Below are 20381 nucleotides of genomic sequence, written 5' to 3'. Positions count from 1 at the left end.
GTGATTGGAACACCTGATTTTAACTATTTGGTTGGGTGAGAGAAGCCTTTTGGCAATATAGTGAATATGGGAATCTGTTTTGGTGTCATTCAGCTACTTTGCACATTATGAAGTAAATAACATAGATGTTTAGTAGGTTTGGTGTCCATGAACATAAGAACACTTCAGTACTTTTCCATTTTTTATTTTTTTTTCAAAAACAATTCTCATTAAGCATGCACTGTTCTTACAGCAACTCTTTTTTTTTTTTTTTACCTTTTTACACTTTTTTAGCAATCATGGCGTTTCTGTTTGACCTGAAGGACCTGGTGGACCTCATGTCAATAGGAACGCTGCTGGCTTATACGTTAGTAGCCGCCTGTGTGCTGGTGCTAAGGTCAGTTTGGGCTGTTTTATTCAAAAATTATAGGTGGAAATAAATGGAACAGTCAGCTATTTTTCATTGTAGATTAAATTAGTAGGCTCGTACTGGATCATGAAGGTCTCACTGGAACAAAATAACTGAGGACCTGTAACAGTGGAGTTTCTATGTCTAGTCACACAAGTGTATTTTTAACTTTATATTGCAAGAAGAAAAATGTTGATGGTTTTAAAATAAAGAAATGTTATTTGGGGGTAACTTACAACATTAGTTAACAAATTAGTAGGACTCGGTGTAAACATGTTTCAGCATTTACTTCATCAACATCTTAGCGTGTGGGTTTCCAAACTTGTACATTATAGAATATAATTTTTGTATCCAAATTTGTAATTTCTAGATTAAAATTCCCTGGTGTTTGTAATTTCTGGCATAGCACCTTTGTATCCAAATATATTATTTATAGTTTAAAGTGTTTGAAATTTGATCTGCTTTTTTTAACCAATCTTGTGGTATTGTATTGTTCTTTGTAAATGTGTTCTTACATTAAAAGTTTCTCTCTAACAGATGATTGGTTGGTTTACCTTGATACTCTTTGTACTGATTCTTTTTATATTATATATTATATTTCATAGTTTGTTTGCCTGTGCTGTCACAACAGAAGTTGAAGCTGAAAAGTTGGCTTCATGTCCCATTTTAAATGGCATTACTTTTACAAAGGCTTACAACTGTTTTATATTTTCTACACCTTATAACATTATTCTCACATGAATAGCAGGTTTTATTAAGTTATATTATCTAAAGATCTAATGGAGAAACATCTTAATGTATGGGTTTTGTTGTTACAGATACCAACCTGAGATGCACGGCGCAGTGTACGAGATAGCCAATAGCCATGATGAGGCAGACTTAAGTGATGGCATCAGTGTTCCCAGTATGGGCATCCTTCCTGGTGTGGAGGAGAGATTCAGCTTCCAGACTCTGCTGTTCCCAAACCACCCTGAGCCATCCAAACTGTCAGGCTTCATTGTCAACATCTGTACCTCTGTCATGGGTAAGATAAAGAATAAATTATAAACCGGTTTTGGTTTTAATAGCTTATTTGTCAAGGAGTACAATGATAATAATAATACATTTTATTTATAACGCACTTTTGATCAGTTTACAGATCTATAAGTGCTATAATTAAAAGATTGTTAGACAAAAAAACAAAGTACAATTAAATAAAACATATAAAATCAGAAATGATTAAAATCAAGTTAATGAAGTAGCCTCTTTCAGTGATATCAATGTGTTATTAACAAGATCTGTCCTTTACAAGTCACATTTGACTTGTAAAATGAAAATGATCTAATGATAGAGTGGGTAGGACTTATTTCATATTTGTTATTGGAGGGTAAGCAGACATAAATCTGTATTTAAAATGAAACCAATTGATTTAATGTGGAATTGGTTCCTTAAACGTATCTACCAAGCCTAAAATTAAATGATGTTCCCCATGTGTTTAAGTAAAGACTCTTATGTGCTTCTGCAGGAACGTTGATCCTGGCCTTCAGTATACTGGCTGTGCAGGGAGGCCTTGCCTTATGGAACATGGTAGCCCTTAGTGTCATCTTCATGGTGTGTCTCATTCTGGTTTTCATCATCTGGAGGCAGCCTGAGAGTAAAACAATACTCTCTTTTAAGGTTTGGCTTTTCAGCACTATGGCATGCTAAGTTCATTTAACATCCAGCTTCATAATTATTGGCTATGAGGACAAAAATATGTGAAAAGCCTTATTAAGAATATTTTTTTTTCTTGCAGTAGGACAATGTTAAAGGAAAGAAAATATAAAACAATCTTGCATTTAATTTCACAATTTTTTTTCTGTGAAGTGAAAAATCCCTATTTCTGAAATATTAGTTTTATACTAAATCATAAGTACCGCGCTAGTATGCAACCCTAGAAATCCTTTAAAAAAATAATACAACAGAAGCCTTTTTGTCATTTTTATTTCTTTTTATTTCATCAAAGTGTCTGCAAACCTTAATTAGAAGTCCATGACTTCATACTTCTGCTGGGTACATACATATTTACATATGACATGACACAGAGGCTCATCTTCAAATCTATTTTCCAAAATGGGAAAGACAGGACAACATGCCTTTCAGGTGAGGCAAACGCTTGTTGATTTTCAATAGTCAGAAAATTGATTCAAAATAAAGAAAACAGTTACTCTCCTAAATTTGCACATATCTACAGTCACAGTCATAATTCAAAAACACTTCCAGTGGTAGGGATAAGAGCTTCTTGAAACCCTTAATGCACAATCCAAGGAAGTGTAAATACAATGTGACACAGATGCCCTGTTTTCATAGCCACTCTTCAAAAGGGGTAACACAGGAAAACACGTCTTTCAAATAAGACAGAGATATGCTGGTCTTTGTAAGTCAAGAAATGGCTCCAACAAAACACCTGCTCCCTTAAACTTGCCCATATCCACTGTCAGAGCAATAATTAAAATGTTTCACAGTAGGCCTTTTGCAATAATAATTCTATGCAATGAATATACTGTGTTTTCAATATATTGTGCTATTTTTGTGGTAAAAGAGGTAAAAAAATATCTTTAAAACTCCCTGTTAGAGAACTGCTGCAAACAATGGCAATTTTGAGTCTTGGAGCCTCCAAAAAACTATTTATTTAAAGCTTTTGTACACATCTTTACCAGGGTGTTGGTGTGTGGTAACATAGTTTTTTGATTCCTCAGGTTCCCCTGGTGCCCTTCATTCCAGTCATAAGCATGTTTGCCAATGTCTACCTGATGATGCAGCTGGACAGAGGAACATGGATCAGATTTTCCATATGGATGGCTTTAGGTAGTCATACATCTTTTATTACGTCACACATACATCATTGTCATATTGAACATTATGGTATTTCTAACTATTCTTGATAGAGCTGATTGGAACTTTGTTTGCAGCACATTATAATGTATTATCGGAGGTGCAAGTAGATATTGTTAAAAGCCATTTCTTTAACATTGCATTCATAAAAATATATACCAAGAGGGATCGCCATAATAAAGCTGAGGAGATTTAATCAAGCTTCATTTGCATCAAAACGTCCTATATCTTCAGCCCATTTCAGGCTTTTCCATTTTTAATTTCTAATGATAATATTATAAAAACAATTTTTTGTCTTTCTCCTTCTTTGCAGGTTTAGTCATCTACTTCTGTTATGGCATTCGTCACAGCTCTGAAGCTGCCTCAGCCCACTTGTCTCTGGCAACAGAAATGAACGGTTTCAAGTTTGATCATGAATTAGTTGCCATGTCAATAGAGAAAGAAGCATTTCTTGGTGATGGAATTGATGTCAGGGAAGAAAACCACAGGGATTTGTAGGAGGCACTAGAACACCCAGCTCCAGTCTGTCATTGGTGGAGGGTTTTGTCCGTCCACTCTTTTACTCCTCCTTTTTGGGGAAAGCTATGCTTAAAAAAAAAACTGTAAAATGTGACATCCTGGTCTAGTTCCTGATCAGAACACAGACAACTGGTGATAAGTCTTCTGCAGAAAATCTGATTGAAACATTTAGTGTATGGCCTCATGGTTCAACTGACTCTCTGTAGAAGTTGGAGACTTTCATTAGAGACATTGATGTTTAATGAAAGCTAAAAGATTGGGCATGGCCATGTTAAATTTCTCTACATGTTGAATTGGAGTGTTTATCTGTTGCTTTACTTGCAGTAGGACTGTGAAATTGTCGGTGTTGTGTTGCCAGAACGTTTTCTCAAGATATATTTCTTTGCATTTACTTTTGTTTATTAAAACATGGTGTCTACACCAATTTAAAGAATGTACAACCATCTCAGTACTAGATAAAAAGTGTTACCAGTGTATACTTTGTTTAAAGCTAGACTAAGAAACATCTATGGATCTTCAATGATGTAAGCAGATAGTTTAAGACAGCCAGCAGCATTATTTACTTGCTTAAAAGGTTTTATGGGAATGTAAGCTATACAATTAGATTTTGAGATGCTATTTCAGTAGAAATTGATATTTTCATTTTAGTTATTTCAAGCTGGCCAGCCATTGCTCCCATTTTGCTGAGAAATATACGTTGAAGCGAGGCTTTATTCAACCAATTTGTTCTGTCCAAATTTTACCTGAAAAAGGCAATCAACATCTGTCTTGGCTGCATCGTTTGATCTGACTCAACAACTTTGTCTCCATAGTTATACATCAGTAGTCATCATCATGAAGACATCTTCTCCCATTTTAGTTCTCTGCCACATTTTTATGTTGTCAAGTTGAATTATGAAATTATGTCTTTGTATTTTTAACAGAAAGGTGCTCAGGGGTGGGTCTTTCATTCTATGTACGACTGTTTAAGTAACTTTGGTTTCAATGTGAAGAGTATGTACTACCTACAAACTGATTTTAGCCCTTCGGGTTCAATGATCTTCTACCTTGGGAAAGGATTCAGCATATTTCTTAACATGTTTCCATTATCCTGCACCTTTAACATTTAAAGTTTGTCACCATGAGCCGTTAATCTGTTAGTAGTGTGCGCTCTGACTCTAGTGCTGTTAATGTTAATTCTGTTCACTGTACTTATTAGGGGGTTGCTGATCCTCTGCTTACTGCTTGCCAAATGTTACTGAGCATGTGAGGGAGAAAGGAAAAAAAACTAAAACAATTGTATCTTTTCGGCACTAGTGGCCTTTATTTCCTATTAGTAAGTTGACAAGAAAGGGGTGAAGAGAGGGGGAAGACATGCATCAAATGTGCCTGGAACAGGAGTCGAAACAACTCACGGGCTGTGACAAGGACCGAGGCCCCTATACACGGGTCCTGCATTTTTACCCCTGGGCCACCACCGCACCCAAATAAATGTATTTTTGAAAATAAATCTTTTGCCATAGCAATTTCAAAGCTCCTTCACTCTATAACGTATTTTAAGTTACCCCTAACTCCGAGCAAAGGTACAACTGTAACGAGTTTTAGATTAACTTCATGGACTTCCACATTCCCTCCATTTTCATTTGGAATTATAACCCAGTTTTTGTAGTCATAGCTTCCAATTAATTTTATAGCGTTTAAATTCTAAAACAAAATTCCAAAAATCCCAACCCGGTTGGACAATTGTTACATTGACTCAAATGTAACAAAATAAGCAAGTGCATTATATCCCAAAAGAATATAGCAGTAGCCTGCCTTATTTTGTTTTTAAACTTAACATTTCTAACAACGTTATAGCATAAATGGTTTAAGACTTAAAATGTTGCAATGTACGATTTATTGAAAGTGTCTCCACAGGGGATCTGATTTAAATCTATTTATAGGGATATTTAACAGAAAATCTTAACCTTAGATAAGCCTAAACTGGGATGACTGAAAATAATTGAAAATTCAATCATTCACAAACACTCTTCACCCTCCTTCCACTTAGCTCCACTCCAAAGGTTCAGGGTAATAGCAAATATATATCCTCCCCAGCTGTTCCATTTCCCAGGTTAAAATGTTTCCCTTGAAATCTGTTTTTACCCTGGTACATGAAGTAACAGTCCCCTTAATCTTGTAGGCAGTATTCTTGTCGAGAAATGTATAGTAGCTTTTTGAATGGGAATTGTTATTGTTTTTAATAACAAATTGCTAAATAAAGAACTTATATTTGGGATAAATCAAATTGCTACATTTCTGTTAACTTAGTGACTGTCAGGTGAAGTCATGAAAGGTACTAGTGGATTTTCACAGTGCAGGCTACTGTGTCTTGGCATTTGTAGCGTTGAAAAATGAACTCCTTTGTTCAAAAATTGTAAACATTTTGGAATCTGTCTCTTACTAGTATGCCTATTTGGAGGAGTTCCTTTAATCAGTGTATATGCCATTATCTCATATGAATATTCATGTGTTATTACCCACTACTAAATCTTGGTAATTTGCAATTTGTTTGTTCAAACTATTGATCTATAGCATTTATTTCTAAATGTTTTCAATAAAATAAATGTACTTTGTGAATTTATTGTGTTCTTGGAAATCCTTTAAAACAATATAGCAGTCAATAAATAGAATCAAAACTGTGTAAATAAGTTGTATATTTCTAGTAGTAAATTATTTATTAATGGCTTTTTTCTGAAAGACAAAATAACAGTTGCATATGTTTGTGAGTTAAATAGATTTTATGTTCTCTTCTGGTAAACTGATCTTCCTCTGTGATAACCACATGCAAATAAAACCTTGAATCTTCGGTATAAACAAAAAAAAAAGCTGCTGTCATCTGTCTTTTTTGTTTTTTCTTTTTTGATTAGCAGAATTACTCAAAATTGCTCCAAATTACAGCAGCTCCTAGCAGGCACAGATTTTGAGTGTGTAATATCTACCTTTTACACATCACTGTTGCTTTAACTGTCCCTTTAACAAACCACTACTTCAACATTTATTATCCATGCAAGAAAGGTAGTTGATCATGTGAAAGTAAGTAGTTCTTTGTTTCTGTCATTCTTAATTCACAGAAGAGTTTTAATGGCAAAACTACATGAAAAACCCAGTATTGCATAAACTTCTGTAAAAGAGATGGTCAGTTGTTGCTGCCCTATTATTAAAGCTTTTGCTTTTCCATTTCAGACTGCATGCCACATTCTTGTCATGTTTTATTTCTACTAGCAGTGTTAAAATTAGGTTGCTATATGTCTAAAATAGTTCTGTAATTTTTTTCTGGTTGTCTTTGACCTGCGTATTTTAATATGTTTTTTATTTTATATTTCCTCATCTTGTTATTGTGCCTGTGGTTCAGTTTGGCTCTAATTCAGTTTGCTGCACTGACACACAGAATCACAGCTTTCTAATACTTTCATCTCACTCTCATTTGGAAATGGTTTGCTAGATGGGCATAGCAGTAAAAAATAAGCTTACTCCTGGTCCACACATACATGGAGCTTTCAGCCTTTTTTCAAAACCTCTAGTTTGTGTGGTTGTCACATGATGATTTCAGCCCATTTGTATTTCTTCTGACAAGAAGCATAAAGTGGATTCATGTAGTTAAAGTAAAAACATGATGAAACATTTGAGTGAGGAATGCTCTGCTTAAAATGTCATAATGATCCAGACACTTTTATTTCTAAAGCATACTTTCCAGTTTCAAATGTGGCATATCTACAGATCCAGCTATCAATGTAAATGCAGGAATCCTGTCCATGGTTCACTTTCTCACTCAGTTTGATTTTTTGAGGTTTTTTTTGTGTCAAAGCTTGTATATGTTGTGCATTATTTTTCAAATAAAAAACGACTTTTGACATGTGCAGGTGTCTGCATGTGTTTAAAGATGGAGTCAATTTGCAGTGATTAACAAATAAATATTAATTTGTCTTGAACTGTTTCATAATTTGTCACATTGCACCCACAAACTACAATATTTTTTTTATTAGAGTTTTATAGGGTGATTGGGATGTGGAAGTAAAATCAAATGCACTTCGCAAACCAGATTTTTGCGAAGACAATTATAACCTTTGAGTACCTTTAATCTGTTGAGGGTTACAAAACAGTCTCAAAGGGCGTAACTGATCTACACAAAGTAGTGCATAATTGTGAACTGGAAGGACTGTTTTTAAACTTATTTACAAATAAAACATTAAAGTGTTTCAATCTAATATGAATTCAATTTTAAATTAGATTGAGGTCTGCTGGTGTAGATTCTGATTCATCCAGGTCAAGGTAGTAATCCAGGTATGTAGTAATCCCCCATATACAACACAACAATGAGCTGAAGAAGACCTCTGGAAGAGGTTGAAACGTCTTCAGCAATTACGAGAAGTCCAGTTGCTTTTGATTCATTTTTTTTCATCTGGACTTCTTTCATCTGACTTGCCCATCCCTAGCTAGTCAGGATGTGGTTCTTGGAGTGGACTAATATGCAGACAGGCAGACAGAAGCAGCACAGTAAGTTGAAAGGTCAAGCATGAAATGGCAGAAGAAGGTATGGACATAAACAGACTTGGCGTGAAAAAGGCAGTATGAACCAAGGAGGAGCAAACAGAACTGATGGGTCCGTAAAGTGCCACACACAGGCGAGACAGGGAGACTTACTGGCAAGATGCAGGTTGTCAGAATTATGCTGATTGTATGGTGGCAGTAGTAGAGTGTGGGAACCAAAAAATGATAGGAATTAAACAGAGATACAAGGACACGATCTAACCAAAGGAAGAAATCTTACAGATGTAACAAAACCAAATGCACTATGAACTAAAAGAGTACCACCTGGAATACATAAACAATAATGATCACGAGAAAGACTTAAAAATAATAACAAAGAGATGCTGGAACAAAACTTTGTGTGACTGAATGACTGAATGTGTCTTTATACATTTACAAGGCACTGTATTTGATCTAATTTGGAGCTGTGAGGGCTATTTCTTTATTGATCCAGCAGAGGGCAGAAGTGCATAAAGAGAATGAAATGAAAGCCAGTCTGTAAAAACGCACCTGCTGTGGGCTGCAGCATCAGCACCACTCCCCCTCCAAGTTCCTCCCTCCTTTTCCTCCTCCTCCTCATCTTCCTCCTGTCTGCAGCATAGCCATCTCCGCCTGCACCGTTTATGCCATCCTGAGCCTGAGAGAGAGCAGAGGAAGCAGCAGAGCCACGCGGCTTTGTTTCCATTAGCAGCTCCTGTGTTTTCTGCCAGCCTCCTCAATGAATCAGCACCAAAAAACCTTGCAAGTAAGTGGCGACACTGAAAACACCCGTAGTGTGGTTTTTGCAGCAATGATCTGGGGGCCAGATGGCCAGATCCAAAAATGTGTCGCACAAATATTTGCTTGTTTTTTTTTTTTTTTTTTTGTTAGTTTGTTTTCTTTACTGCTCCAGTTCGTTCTCAGCTAAAAATTAATCTCATCAAATTTTTTCTTATATTTTAGCATGTTTGTGTAAAGGGGATTGCTGTTTTGTGAGAGTTAGGTAGGGTTTATCATACAGGCAGGATTGGAGAGAAAGTGAGGTCATACAGGTTGATGTGATGGTTGGAGCAGGTCAGATTTCTGAGTATGTGTTGCTAATGATCTTGCATAAATAACATGCGTCAGACTTGTAGATTTCAGCTATGACCCACTGCACTGTAAGGTAATAGCCATTTGCATTAGTTTTCAGCAGACGTGTGCATAATGAGCCTCAGAACAGTCCTTGAATGCCTCCATTAACATTGTGCTTCAGATCTGTTAAATCTGTATAGAGACTACTGAGTCTGAAAGGGAGGGAGGGTGGGGTACATGAGTACATGGCTACCTGACACCGCCTTTCTGTAACAAGCTCTGCCCCATATTTAAAATGAACCTTAAACTAAAGTTATCTGCCATATCTGAAGATTTTATTAAGTTTATGAAGTTTTATTTAAGTGTGCAAAAAAGGAAAAAATAATCTTAGTCAAAATATGACCTCCAGCAACACAATATCATGCTGTTTGAACTGGTGGATGGATTGGTGGCCTCAGCCCAATTTCTGATCAAGCATGGTGTCAGTGATAGGTCTGATATTGATACTGGATCAGATGAACCCCATATCTAATACAAAACCTTCATTTTATTGAAATTATGTTCACAGGGTCATTATTTAAATAATTTTCTGCTGCTTCTTTTGAGCCGAAAAAAAACCCCATTTACATGCAGATTATGCTGTAAATGGGACAATGTACAAATTAAGCAAACAAATTATTGGCAATATAAACCGGATATCTGTGATGCTGTGATGGATGGTGGGTTTAACTGAAGGCAAACACATTTTTGCCCAGGGCCTCATACAAATGTGGTCCAGATCTGTTGGGAGAGCACTGATTAAGACCATACCGTATTGTCTAATATCTTTCTCTTTTTAATCCCAGGGAAAGCCCCAGACATGGTTGCTGCATTTTTGTTTTTGTCTTGGACACTTTTGCAAGACTGTTGACAAGCTCCCCATTGTTATTCTTGGAGGCACTGAGAGTCTGAGTGGTGCGAATTGAAGTATCAAACAAAGGTTGAGTGAATGTGTTGATTTGTGTCTGATGATTATGTTGTCCTTGAGATCTTTCTTGGTTTAGGAGCTGGCATTGTTTAAAGTCTTGTACAAACATGAGATTCTTTTAATAAAATGAATGTCTGATAAGTGCACTTAGTGTTTATTGAGCCAGTATCAAAAGCTTTCCACATTTATGGATCATGCAGTTCATTTAGTTAAACTTCAGCAATCCCTCGTTGTCATGTTAACGTGGAGGCTGACACCATGGTGCCCGTGAGTGGCCTTTAAACTGCTTGCCTCCTTTCTGGATGCTGACGCTTGCATGATTGATACATTACGTCTGACCTTAACTATGTCTGAGCTGCAATCAATTAAGCAGGAATGGAAAGTTTGTCTGTGTGTCTGTGTGTGTGTGTTTTGCAAAGGCGAAATACAGTATCTGTGTCAGATATATACATGCATATGTGTGTTTCTGCAAGGAAGCTCTTCACAAAGCCCGTGAGTGTTGCACACTGGTGCAACCTTCAAGGATGTTTTAAAGGGCAAAACAAAGGAAAAGGAGGATGGGAAACAGTAATGGAAGCTGAGAAGTTAGTATACGGAGTGTGTCAGTGGGACTCTTAGTGTATGTTAGCTTGTTTGGATTAAAGATGCACCAATATGGCTTTTTTGGATGACACTGATTTTGACTAATTCTGTTATTTTACCTAAGGATAATAACACAAAAAAGTACAAACAAAATAAAATATAAAAATCTGCTGCAGGTTCTTTGACAGAAATAGTAGTTAATTCTCATTTATGCATCAAATCACACAGAATGAATCCTAACCTCCAATGCTGCAATCTGTTAACTGTATTTATGAAACAAAAATGGCAAAAGTTCTTGGTTTTATGCCTTTAATGAATAGAAATCAAAATTTTCAGTATTTACCTGCTGATCTCTATTTATAGCGGATCACGTAAAAACATGGGAAAAACTCTGTCCTCTGTCCGATTGATTGGTGCATCTCTAGTTTCACTAGTTTTGTTAAAGGAATCTTGGTTGTTTGTTTTTATAATTCAGAAAAAGACAAAGAGACTCCAGTAATTTTAGGAACTGTATTGCTGCAAATACCTCCTAGCCCTCTTTTGTCAGTATGTGGATAAATCTCAGCATTTACTTGCATGTGAACATGTGTAAACATACACACAAATCTGTGTTTTCAAATTCACGCTGCTTTTGTCTGGAAGGTGGCACTGAACCTACCATAGCTCCTCCCATGCAGTCATGGCCGAGACATGAGGGATGAAAAGGGAGAGACACGCCTCCTCGCATCTGCACATGAACATCCCAGCCCTGTGGAGAGTCAGCATGAAAGCTATTGTTTCACTTGTGTGCAACCTTTTACAGAATATCAGCGGTCAATTCAAGGGCATGGAGTCTGCTCATTTGGGTTACTACAGCAAGTAAGCTGGAGACTTTATTAAAACATTCTTTTAACGTTTGGAGATCCTTGAAAGCATGTTTCATAAATCAGCAAGAAGACAGAAATCCACATGATCAACATTTAAAAAGCCCTCTTCACACTCTGCATCCAACCACTTTTGTTTTTCCGCCTTGTCCTTGTTGCCAAACATAATATCCTTCAACAGCGGTGCATGTGAAAGGTCCCCCCCACCCCACCACACATAGGAGTTTATTGCTCTGTTCAGCAATCTTCCATCAGCATGAAACTAGTCACTTTTTTTTAAATATGTTTTTCCTTCTATCCTCCCTGAATCTGCATTTTGCTCTTTTTTTTTTTACTCACCTCTCATCAGTCTTCCCTCCCCCACACATCAAGGGGCAGCACATTACACATTTGCATTTACACATAACAGTGCTAACTAGAATCCTTTCTCACCCCTAATACTTTCCATCAATCCTCTTTCCTCTCTGCACCATCATTTAATCTATATTTCCTAAAATAAACAAAGGTGATTCAGCTTCTAACCCTTCCAGCTTTATGTCTGGCTCGGTATGTCTGCATCCCACTCAGAGGCCAACAAAGAACGCAGCTCTTTTTGTTTGCAATCTTCAGAGCTTTAACATGAAGCACATTTTTTCCGCTCTTTGTCCGATTGCATACCGTTTCAACCATGCAAGAGTTAACATTTCTCTCTCTGCGACAGGCATTAGGGTAGTGGGTGGAGGGGCTTTGTTAATAATAATGCAGTGTTACCAGCTACCGGTATGGCCAGACACCCTCGTTTCTCACCTCCTTCATGCTGCCACCAGTGCAATTCATGTTAGTCTGTGTTTTGACTGCTCTCTCACAACCTCCTTTTCAGCATTTTTTCTGACAAACTGCTCATTTGCACCTGCATCGGTCTCTTGACCCATAGTCACCCTAGTAACTTACCAGTTGGATTTGCTCTTCTATACTCTTTTAGCTCTGTCTGTATTTCAACATCTTGCAAGGCGTGTGGCTCAGCAAAATGAGACAATGAAGAAAAACTATACAACTATAGTGATGCGGTGCAGTGTAAAAGTATTGTCTCACTTGAATTTTTTCACATTTTCACACATTCAACCATCATTGTATTTTATTGGAACTGTATGAGGCAGACCAACACAAAATGGTGCATCCTTGTGAACTGGAAGAAAATTATACATTGTGTTCTAGTGCTTTTAAAACAAAAATTCTGAAAAGTGTGGTTTGCAAATGGAAGATTTTCCATTAAAATAGAGTTGTTCTTTGAATGAATTTAATGATAGGTGTCTAGAAAAACTAACACTGCAACCTGAACACACTAATCACACTGTGAAACATGGTGATGGCAGCATCATGATGTAGGGGTGCTTTGGTTCTGAAGGGACAGGGAAGCTGATCAGATTTGACGGGAAGATAGATGGAAGTAAATCCAGGATGATGCTAAACCAAAACCTGATAGAGGCTGCAAAAGACTTGAGGCTGGGACAAAGGTTAACCTTCCTGGAAAACAAAGACCCCTTAAAACCTATGACTCTTTCAAAAAAATTGAGCTTAGCAAGGTTTCTAAATACTTATGACATAAAATTAGAAAATAAAGAAATCAGAGCTAGAACCTCTCTTTTTTCAAAGTTTTAAAACAAAGAAAAACAAATCCTTTACAATAAAAGAATGAAGAGATTTTTTTTTTTTAAACACTTAACTTTCATGTCAACAAAAGACAAATGGAAAGTGTATTATTTTCAGTTCAAACAATTCAATTATAAATAATTAATTAATCCAGAAGGACAATTAAATATCTTTCTATCAAAATTATGGCTTACTTTGTGTTGTTCTGTGTCATGAAATTCTAGAAAAATGCATTGAAGTTTGTGGTTACAACATGATAAAATGTGAGAAAGTACATGACAACATATGTGTGGTTGTATGATAGAGTTACAAATGTTGCCTTTCATTTTTTCTTCTGAATAGTAACAAAATTCAGAAAACAATGTATTTGTAGTTTTGTCTTGTTGCTTTTACAGAACACTTCTCCAGATTTTATTGCAATAATCTTATAGTTATATATATATATATAGAGACAAAGCATGTGCATGAACATGTGTCGACGTGCGAATGATTAATGTGATAAATCTGATTAATCTAATAAATCCCATTAGCAGTGTATTGTGAGTTTCTGTCAGTTTCTGAGCAGGTAGCAAACACAGCATGCCTGCACACCAAAAGGAGATAAATCAGCTTTTATTGCAGATGATCTGATTTCTGTATCCCCCCTTATTCAGTTAACCATGACCACCCACTCTGACCCAGGATTCTTAATAAATCCTGTTACCGCCCTCCCTGCGATGTGGGCATGCAGTGAGACAGATAGAGAAGCTGCGGTCTGCTGATGTGTCACCACATGATGATGGAAATGGGATTGATTGCCTCACCCTGCCCTTATAAACACTATGTTATCAAGAAGGATGTAATGATAGAATGGACCAGTGAGGAGGAAACCAAAAAAAAAGTATCCTGTAAGGGAGGCATACAGTAGATTAAATCACTGTAGGGACAAAGCATGTCTGAATATGTTGTGAACCACCACCAGAAAAGCAAAATGGAACATTTGTCGTTTTTGACAAAAAAAACAAAACAAAACCACTTCAAATCAATGAAGATACGAGCTGGAAGACTAAGTTATATGTATTTTCCTGCTCTGCTTTGCTTCTCTTTTGTATGTGATGGTAAATCCCTTGAGTTATCCCTTGACTCAACCATACAAACGCTCAGCAACACCGCAGTGAATCATCTTGTGAGATTTCACCAACAGGGTGTCTATTGTGCACTGTGATAATGAAGCATTTAGCTCATTCCATTGCTATTTCTGCCTGTATTGTGTTGCACACAGTTATAGGATGAGCAGGAGTGGATTGTCTGAGGATTGTTTGAGCTTTTACCTGTTGGAGAATTTTATAGAATATTCTGTATTTGTTGTATCTGTCTAACTGTGCTGAGCTGTGAAGTATGAGATTTATTACCTCTATGCAATAAACACAGTGTTAAGTCCATCGGAGCAAGTTCCACCTTTCTGGACAACCAGTTTCAATGCAAACCAGGTGCTAAATCAGATTATGTCATGTATATATATTCAGGAGTCACGATTTATGGTGATACACACACACAGGCGTCATTGTTCTGTGCCGTCTCTGTTGCTTCTATTTTAAGTGCTGGAATTTACATCTCAGCAGAAGTGTGGATGAAAGAGATGGGAAGGGGGAATACATGTGTGAGAGTGTTGCTGGTGTCCCCCTCTGGGACCACAGAGCTATAAAACCTGTCTGCTAGCCAGTGGGGGGAGGAGTAGAGTAAAGCAAAGTGCCAAAGACAAACAGCTTTCCTGAAAGCCGCTTGTGCTGCTGGACAAACAACAAAGATGTTGGGGAAATGCATGTTGGCCATGAGTGTTTGCCGGAGCCTTCGATTGGCTTTGCTTTGTCTCAGTGTTTATATGTATCTCTCTGAAAATGGAACCAAATGCTGTAAAATGACAAAATGAGAAACCAAGCATGTCAGTTCTGAGGTGGTGCTCAAAGAATTTGGTAGGTTATGTGGTAAACTGTATATGATATATCTTTTTTGATCTTTACAAAAACAATACATCAGTTCACCGGTTCACTTTGATTTTTGTTTCTTAACTGTAGACCGTATTTCTCAGAAAATCCCCAGTGCACAGAAAAGAAGGAAACAAATTAAACATGTCAAATCATTCAAGACTATTGCCCATTCATAAAAAAAAGAAGCATTGTATTACTGTCTCTTGCACAAGCATTCATACCTCCTTATCTTGTTTACATTTTCTCAGGTTACAACATAAAACTTTTTTATTATGATTTTGTGCGATTGGCGAACATAAAGTACTTCCTAATTATGCCTTATTTGAATAAATTCTGAAGAAAGGTATCCCTACAGCATGATGTTGCCACCGCCATGGTGGATGGCAAACCTAACAAACCTCTAAGGCCTTCAGAGCACAATTATATTTAATTTGAGTTTTCTGAGTTTTATCCCTTAAAATCCACTATGACTTTATCAGTGGTTTTAAATGAATAAATGAAACATTTCCAATAGTCCTTAGCATGAATTAAATTTAAAAGAAAAAGTTTCACTTATGTCTGCCTTGAGAGAAGAATTTTATTAAACCGGAAATAGGAGTTCACAGTTTCATCAGAGTGAGCAATTCATTACTAATGAGCCTTATTTGTGGTCAGGGATTTCCAATAATCGCTTTGCTCTCTTCTCTTGGGCTTGAGTCAGTAAGTCACATCATAAACAGGACTGTAAAGCTCATATAGCTGCCCTCATTACGTTTTCCCCAGTCTGCCTAATTAGAAATCTTCGGCAACTCTTTTCTTTCACCCATCTGCATGTCTCATCCCTCCCACTGCGGGCTGCGTCTCAGTCTCTCACCCACTCAGACTGAATCCTGGTAAATAAATTAAGATGAGTCTTTTCTCAGTTTTTTTGGATTTTCAGCTCACAATTTGTTGAGATCCCATTCATGTTACAAAGGACTTAAATGTCTGGTTAGAAATCACAATTACAATAATTACTAGCTCGTCCGGAGTCGGGTTTTCATCATGTCATGAGTGCAACCGTTTGCAATAGGAGGGTTGCTCATCCCCCATTCGATGGTTTCTAATAACGTGAGTTTTTTTGTGTGAATTGTGCTCACATGATCGTGCATGTGTGTGTTCACACGTGAAGGTGATGCACAGCAGAATTGCTTCCATATTGTGAGCTGTGAAAGCATGAAGCTGACCTTCGTGGGAGATGTGAAGGGGGGTTGACTTGTGCTTCCCAATTCTCATCTTATGACATTGCCATTATTATGATTGGCTTTTCGGGTATTAAATTGGTTGTGATATGGTACAACATCAAGGCTTGAAATGCAACATTTCAGAGAATATTAAAAAATTTGGACAGCAAGGTACATGCTTGGAAAAATACAGATTTTCTATGACACATTTATAGTAAAGGGGACAGTAAAACTGCAAACAGCACCTTTTGAGAAAAGTCAATATTAAAAAAACAATGCAGCATTTAAAACAAAAATGAATACAAAAAAAATTGAGAGACCAAGAACATGCTTTGCAATGAAGTGACAAAAACAAAAACTTAGTTTGCAGACTTAATGTGGGGTTTGACAAAGCAGCTATAACACATTTGTTGTCAGGCTGAGCTAATTTCTGGAACATTTCCTGTTATAATTCATATTTCCGCTGAAAGAAAATAGCATATCTGCTCCCAACTAACACACATGCCCAAGTTGCCTAATAAACTGTATTCATTACGTCAAAAGAAGAGAGTTAGTCAATTTTCTTTTATTTTTATTACATTATTCCTTTGTTGTTTTGCACTGAAACAAGTATTTGTATTTAAAATTAAAATTGTCATGTTGTTCCATTCTTCACACTCTTCTGGTTTGTACCAAATTGATGTTGTCAACCTGACTGTTTGTTGAGACGCAGTTTATTCAGGTTCAGGCGCTGTGACCGAGCTAAGCACTCAGCCTCCCTCAGATTGCTGTCATCAGCATAAGCTTCGGTGCTACATCAGCGCTGTAATCGATCTGGCACCGTGTCCTCTCTGAGAATCCTGCCTCCTCCTCCTTTTCGCCCCACTTTGAATTTTCCATCTGTGTTTTGTAACCAGCTAATTATCTGATAGTGAGCAACGTACACAGGAGCAGAGTGGGGTAGACGGTGGGCAGATTGCCTCACATTTTGTTGTTATTTGTAGGTAACACAAATTAGGTTTCGTTTTGTCTTAGTAATTTTTTTTAATCCTAAATAGACAACTACCAAGGAGTCAACATATATTTGACTCCAATCGGAGCAGATAATAAATAAAGTTATGTCTTTGATTATCTTTTGAAAATAGACCATTCAAGATCATTCTCAGCTCACTTCCAAATTCACAAACTCCATCATGAAAAATAGAATGTTTTAATGCTTTTCTTTCCAGTGCATTTGCAAAGAATTCAACAAATAAGGAGAGTGAGCTGCCATCTTAGCAGTGAGTTCACTAAAATGCCTATCAGAGACATGGAGAAGGGACCTGCTAATGAGAACAGACACCTCTGCTGCAAATATAATTAGGTGAGGGATCCATTTGAATTTTTGAAAAAACGCAAACAGAATTCAACTTAAAAAAAAAAATTAGACTACTTGGTCTACAAAGACAATTGACGGAGACCAAACTAATGTAAAAAAAGCTTTCATCAGTTGGCACAATATGTTTGATATTTGATAAATACTCAAAAACAATGCAATGCATAATCATGATCCATCTGTAGGCTAGGTTCTAAATGACCATGTGTGAATATAAATCAGTATAAAGAATCAGAATCATTTGTCAAAGTTATTCTGTATGCATTGTTCTTTTTCTTTTTGCATGCATTGCATGGCCAGGACAATTCACCTTGCGCTAAAAATTTTTTTCACCATCTTTGTTTCAATGGAATCGTTGGAGAAAACAATAAAATGACTCCGGTGTGGACTGTGTACAAAGTAAATTATCTGTAGGCAATAATGTGGCCTAAATGTAAACTATTATCAGCTGCAACAAAGAAAACAAAACAAAACAAAAAAAACCCCACAATATCAGCATTGTTGGTGCACCATTAGGTTATCACTCCTTTGGAAAACCTGCCTGGAGGACTGGTACAGAAAGTACATCCTTCCAAAGTTACCCGCTGCTCACTCAGTTCTTTCATTAAATTCAAGCACAGACACAGCACACATAATCAACTCACATGGTTCTTTCTGCTCCCACAGCCCCACTGCTCATAAAAAAATGACATACTCAGAGGCATAACATGCTATAACTCATGAAAAGATTGAAACTAAATGGTTATCCCAGTGCTGCTTTATTTTTATTTACTTTTGCTGTATGCAAGGTTATTCATCTCAAAGAAGAAGAAGAATCTTAAGGATGGAGATGTGCTCCTGTAACCTCGACATTTTGTCATTTTCCGCCACTTTAAGACATGCACAAAACGTTTTTGTACTAAACATAGTGCACATGATGCCACTTCTGATTAAGACAACAAATAGATTTTATTTGATTTATTTGATTTGCATTAGAAATCTTGATTGTAGATGTTGTGCCATGCAAAAGCGTCAATACCCCTAGATCATTTATGTTTTTTTCATGTTTCAACCACAAACTTCAGTGTATTTTATTACTTTGACAGTTTTTTGCAAATGAATGTCTAAAACTAGAAAAGCACAGACCTCTGCCAAGGCCACCGCATGTCAGCGATGATAGAAAATCCTTAAAACAATTCCTGGATCCAGATGGTGCTCCTCATCCTCACCGAAATTGAATCATTTGTAGTCTGAAGATTTCATCCAAATAACCTTTTGAGATATTTTTCAAACGCACCGTCAGACAGAACAATGGTAACAAAAAACTAACTTCCTAGGCAGAGGTGGAAATGTGGTGTGCATTTGTATTCAGAACCCCTGAGGCAATACTTTATAGAATCATCTTTTGGTGCAGCTAAAAACATTGGATTTTATTTAGGGAAATCACAGTAAAAGGGGCGGGACTCAAATACAGATCACAATTTTCAGAATTTTTCCCATGAAAAGAAGTTGAAAACAATGTAGGATTTCCCTTGCACTTATAGTTATACACAACTTTGTGTTGGTTTATCACATAAAATTGCTAATAAAATATTTTGAGGTTTGGAGGTATAACATGACAAATGTGGAAACAAATCACGGGGTATTAATACTTTTGCAAGGCACTGTAAAGGAAAATTGGTTGAATAATTGGAACCCAAGATTGATGTCAACTACAATGTAACACTCTAGATTAAAGGTATGTTTAAAACATATTAATCCTATAGTGTTGAGATGTATCCCAGAATCACCCAGATAATCTGGTTTCCCTGCTCACTTTCTTTAGTAATTTTCACATTTTTAATGAGACATCCGGTTCTTATACATTGCTGGATTCCATGTTATCTCCTAGAGTGAAAAGCTCATTACAATAGATTTTACACATGCCTAATTAGCAGACCTTTGCCTTCATCCATCATCCTAAAAGGCTTTCCTTCACTGCTGTTTTATTTAGAAGCATTCCTAAACCCCAAATCTGTATTTTTATATAGAGCAAACCTCTTTGTTTTACAGTAAAAATGGGGAGATGTGGTTATAATTGAATAGAACTGCTCCTTGAACATATTTAGTGACCCGATTTAATGTGAAATGTCTTCCTAAAAGACACATTTGAAAAAGAAACACTTAGGCACTAGGGAAGGGCATTTACAGTATTGTTTATTGTTATCACAAAAATAGCAAGAAGACGTAGTTATTCAGTGATAATGATAATAAACTCTAATCGCTAATGTTTCCAAACGTAACATATGATTGTGCTAAACAGTAAAATAAATAAAATTCAATCATACTTTGAAATTTAAGTATCAGTAATTGCTGCGTTTACATTTCAAGTATGATGGAATTCAATTACTATTACTGTTTAGCATTGTAGCTGCACTATTAAATGTGCGTGTTACAATAAAATAACCATTTTGATAAAATAGTTTGTTTATTTTTAC

General features: G+C 36.5%; 2 protein-coding genes across 6 annotated transcripts in view; both read left to right on the top strand.

Moving 5' to 3' along the window:
* The window catches only part of slc7a1a (solute carrier family 7 member 1a), a 29909-nt gene extending 23551 nt beyond the window's left edge, over nt 1-6358 (top strand). For 3 of the 4 annotated variants that reach the window (XM_047379089.1, XM_047379091.1, XM_047379092.1), the window contains 5 exons: nt 274-376; nt 1207-1412; nt 1893-2044; nt 3106-3214; nt 3555-6358. In XM_047379089.1, coding sequence (XP_047235045.1) covers nt 274-376; nt 1207-1412; nt 1893-2044; nt 3106-3214; nt 3555-3739 — 755 coding nt within the window. In that variant the 3' untranslated portion in view covers nt 3740-6358. The remainder of the gene's footprint in view (nt 1-273; nt 377-1206; nt 1413-1892; nt 2045-3105; nt 3215-3554) is intronic. The other variant, XM_047379093.1, reaches the window with a different exon arrangement.
* Nucleotides 6359-8915: 2557 nt separating this feature from the next.
* Nucleotides 8916-20381, top strand: part of mtus2a (microtubule associated tumor suppressor candidate 2a) — a 60720-nt gene continuing 49254 nt past the window's right edge. For both annotated transcript variants that reach the window (XM_047379719.1, XM_047379718.1), the window contains exon 1: nt 8916-9053. The gene's annotated coding sequence lies outside the window, so the exon portion shown is untranslated. The remainder of the gene's footprint in view (nt 9054-20381) is intronic.

The sequence above is a fragment of the Girardinichthys multiradiatus genome, chromosome 11 (genome assembly GCF_021462225.1).
Source record: "Girardinichthys multiradiatus isolate DD_20200921_A chromosome 11, DD_fGirMul_XY1, whole genome shotgun sequence".
Lineage (NCBI taxonomy): Eukaryota > Metazoa > Chordata > Actinopteri > Cyprinodontiformes > Goodeidae > Girardinichthys > Girardinichthys multiradiatus.
The sequence above is the reverse complement of the archived record's forward strand: the minus strand, read 5'-3'. Positions and strand labels throughout refer to the sequence as shown.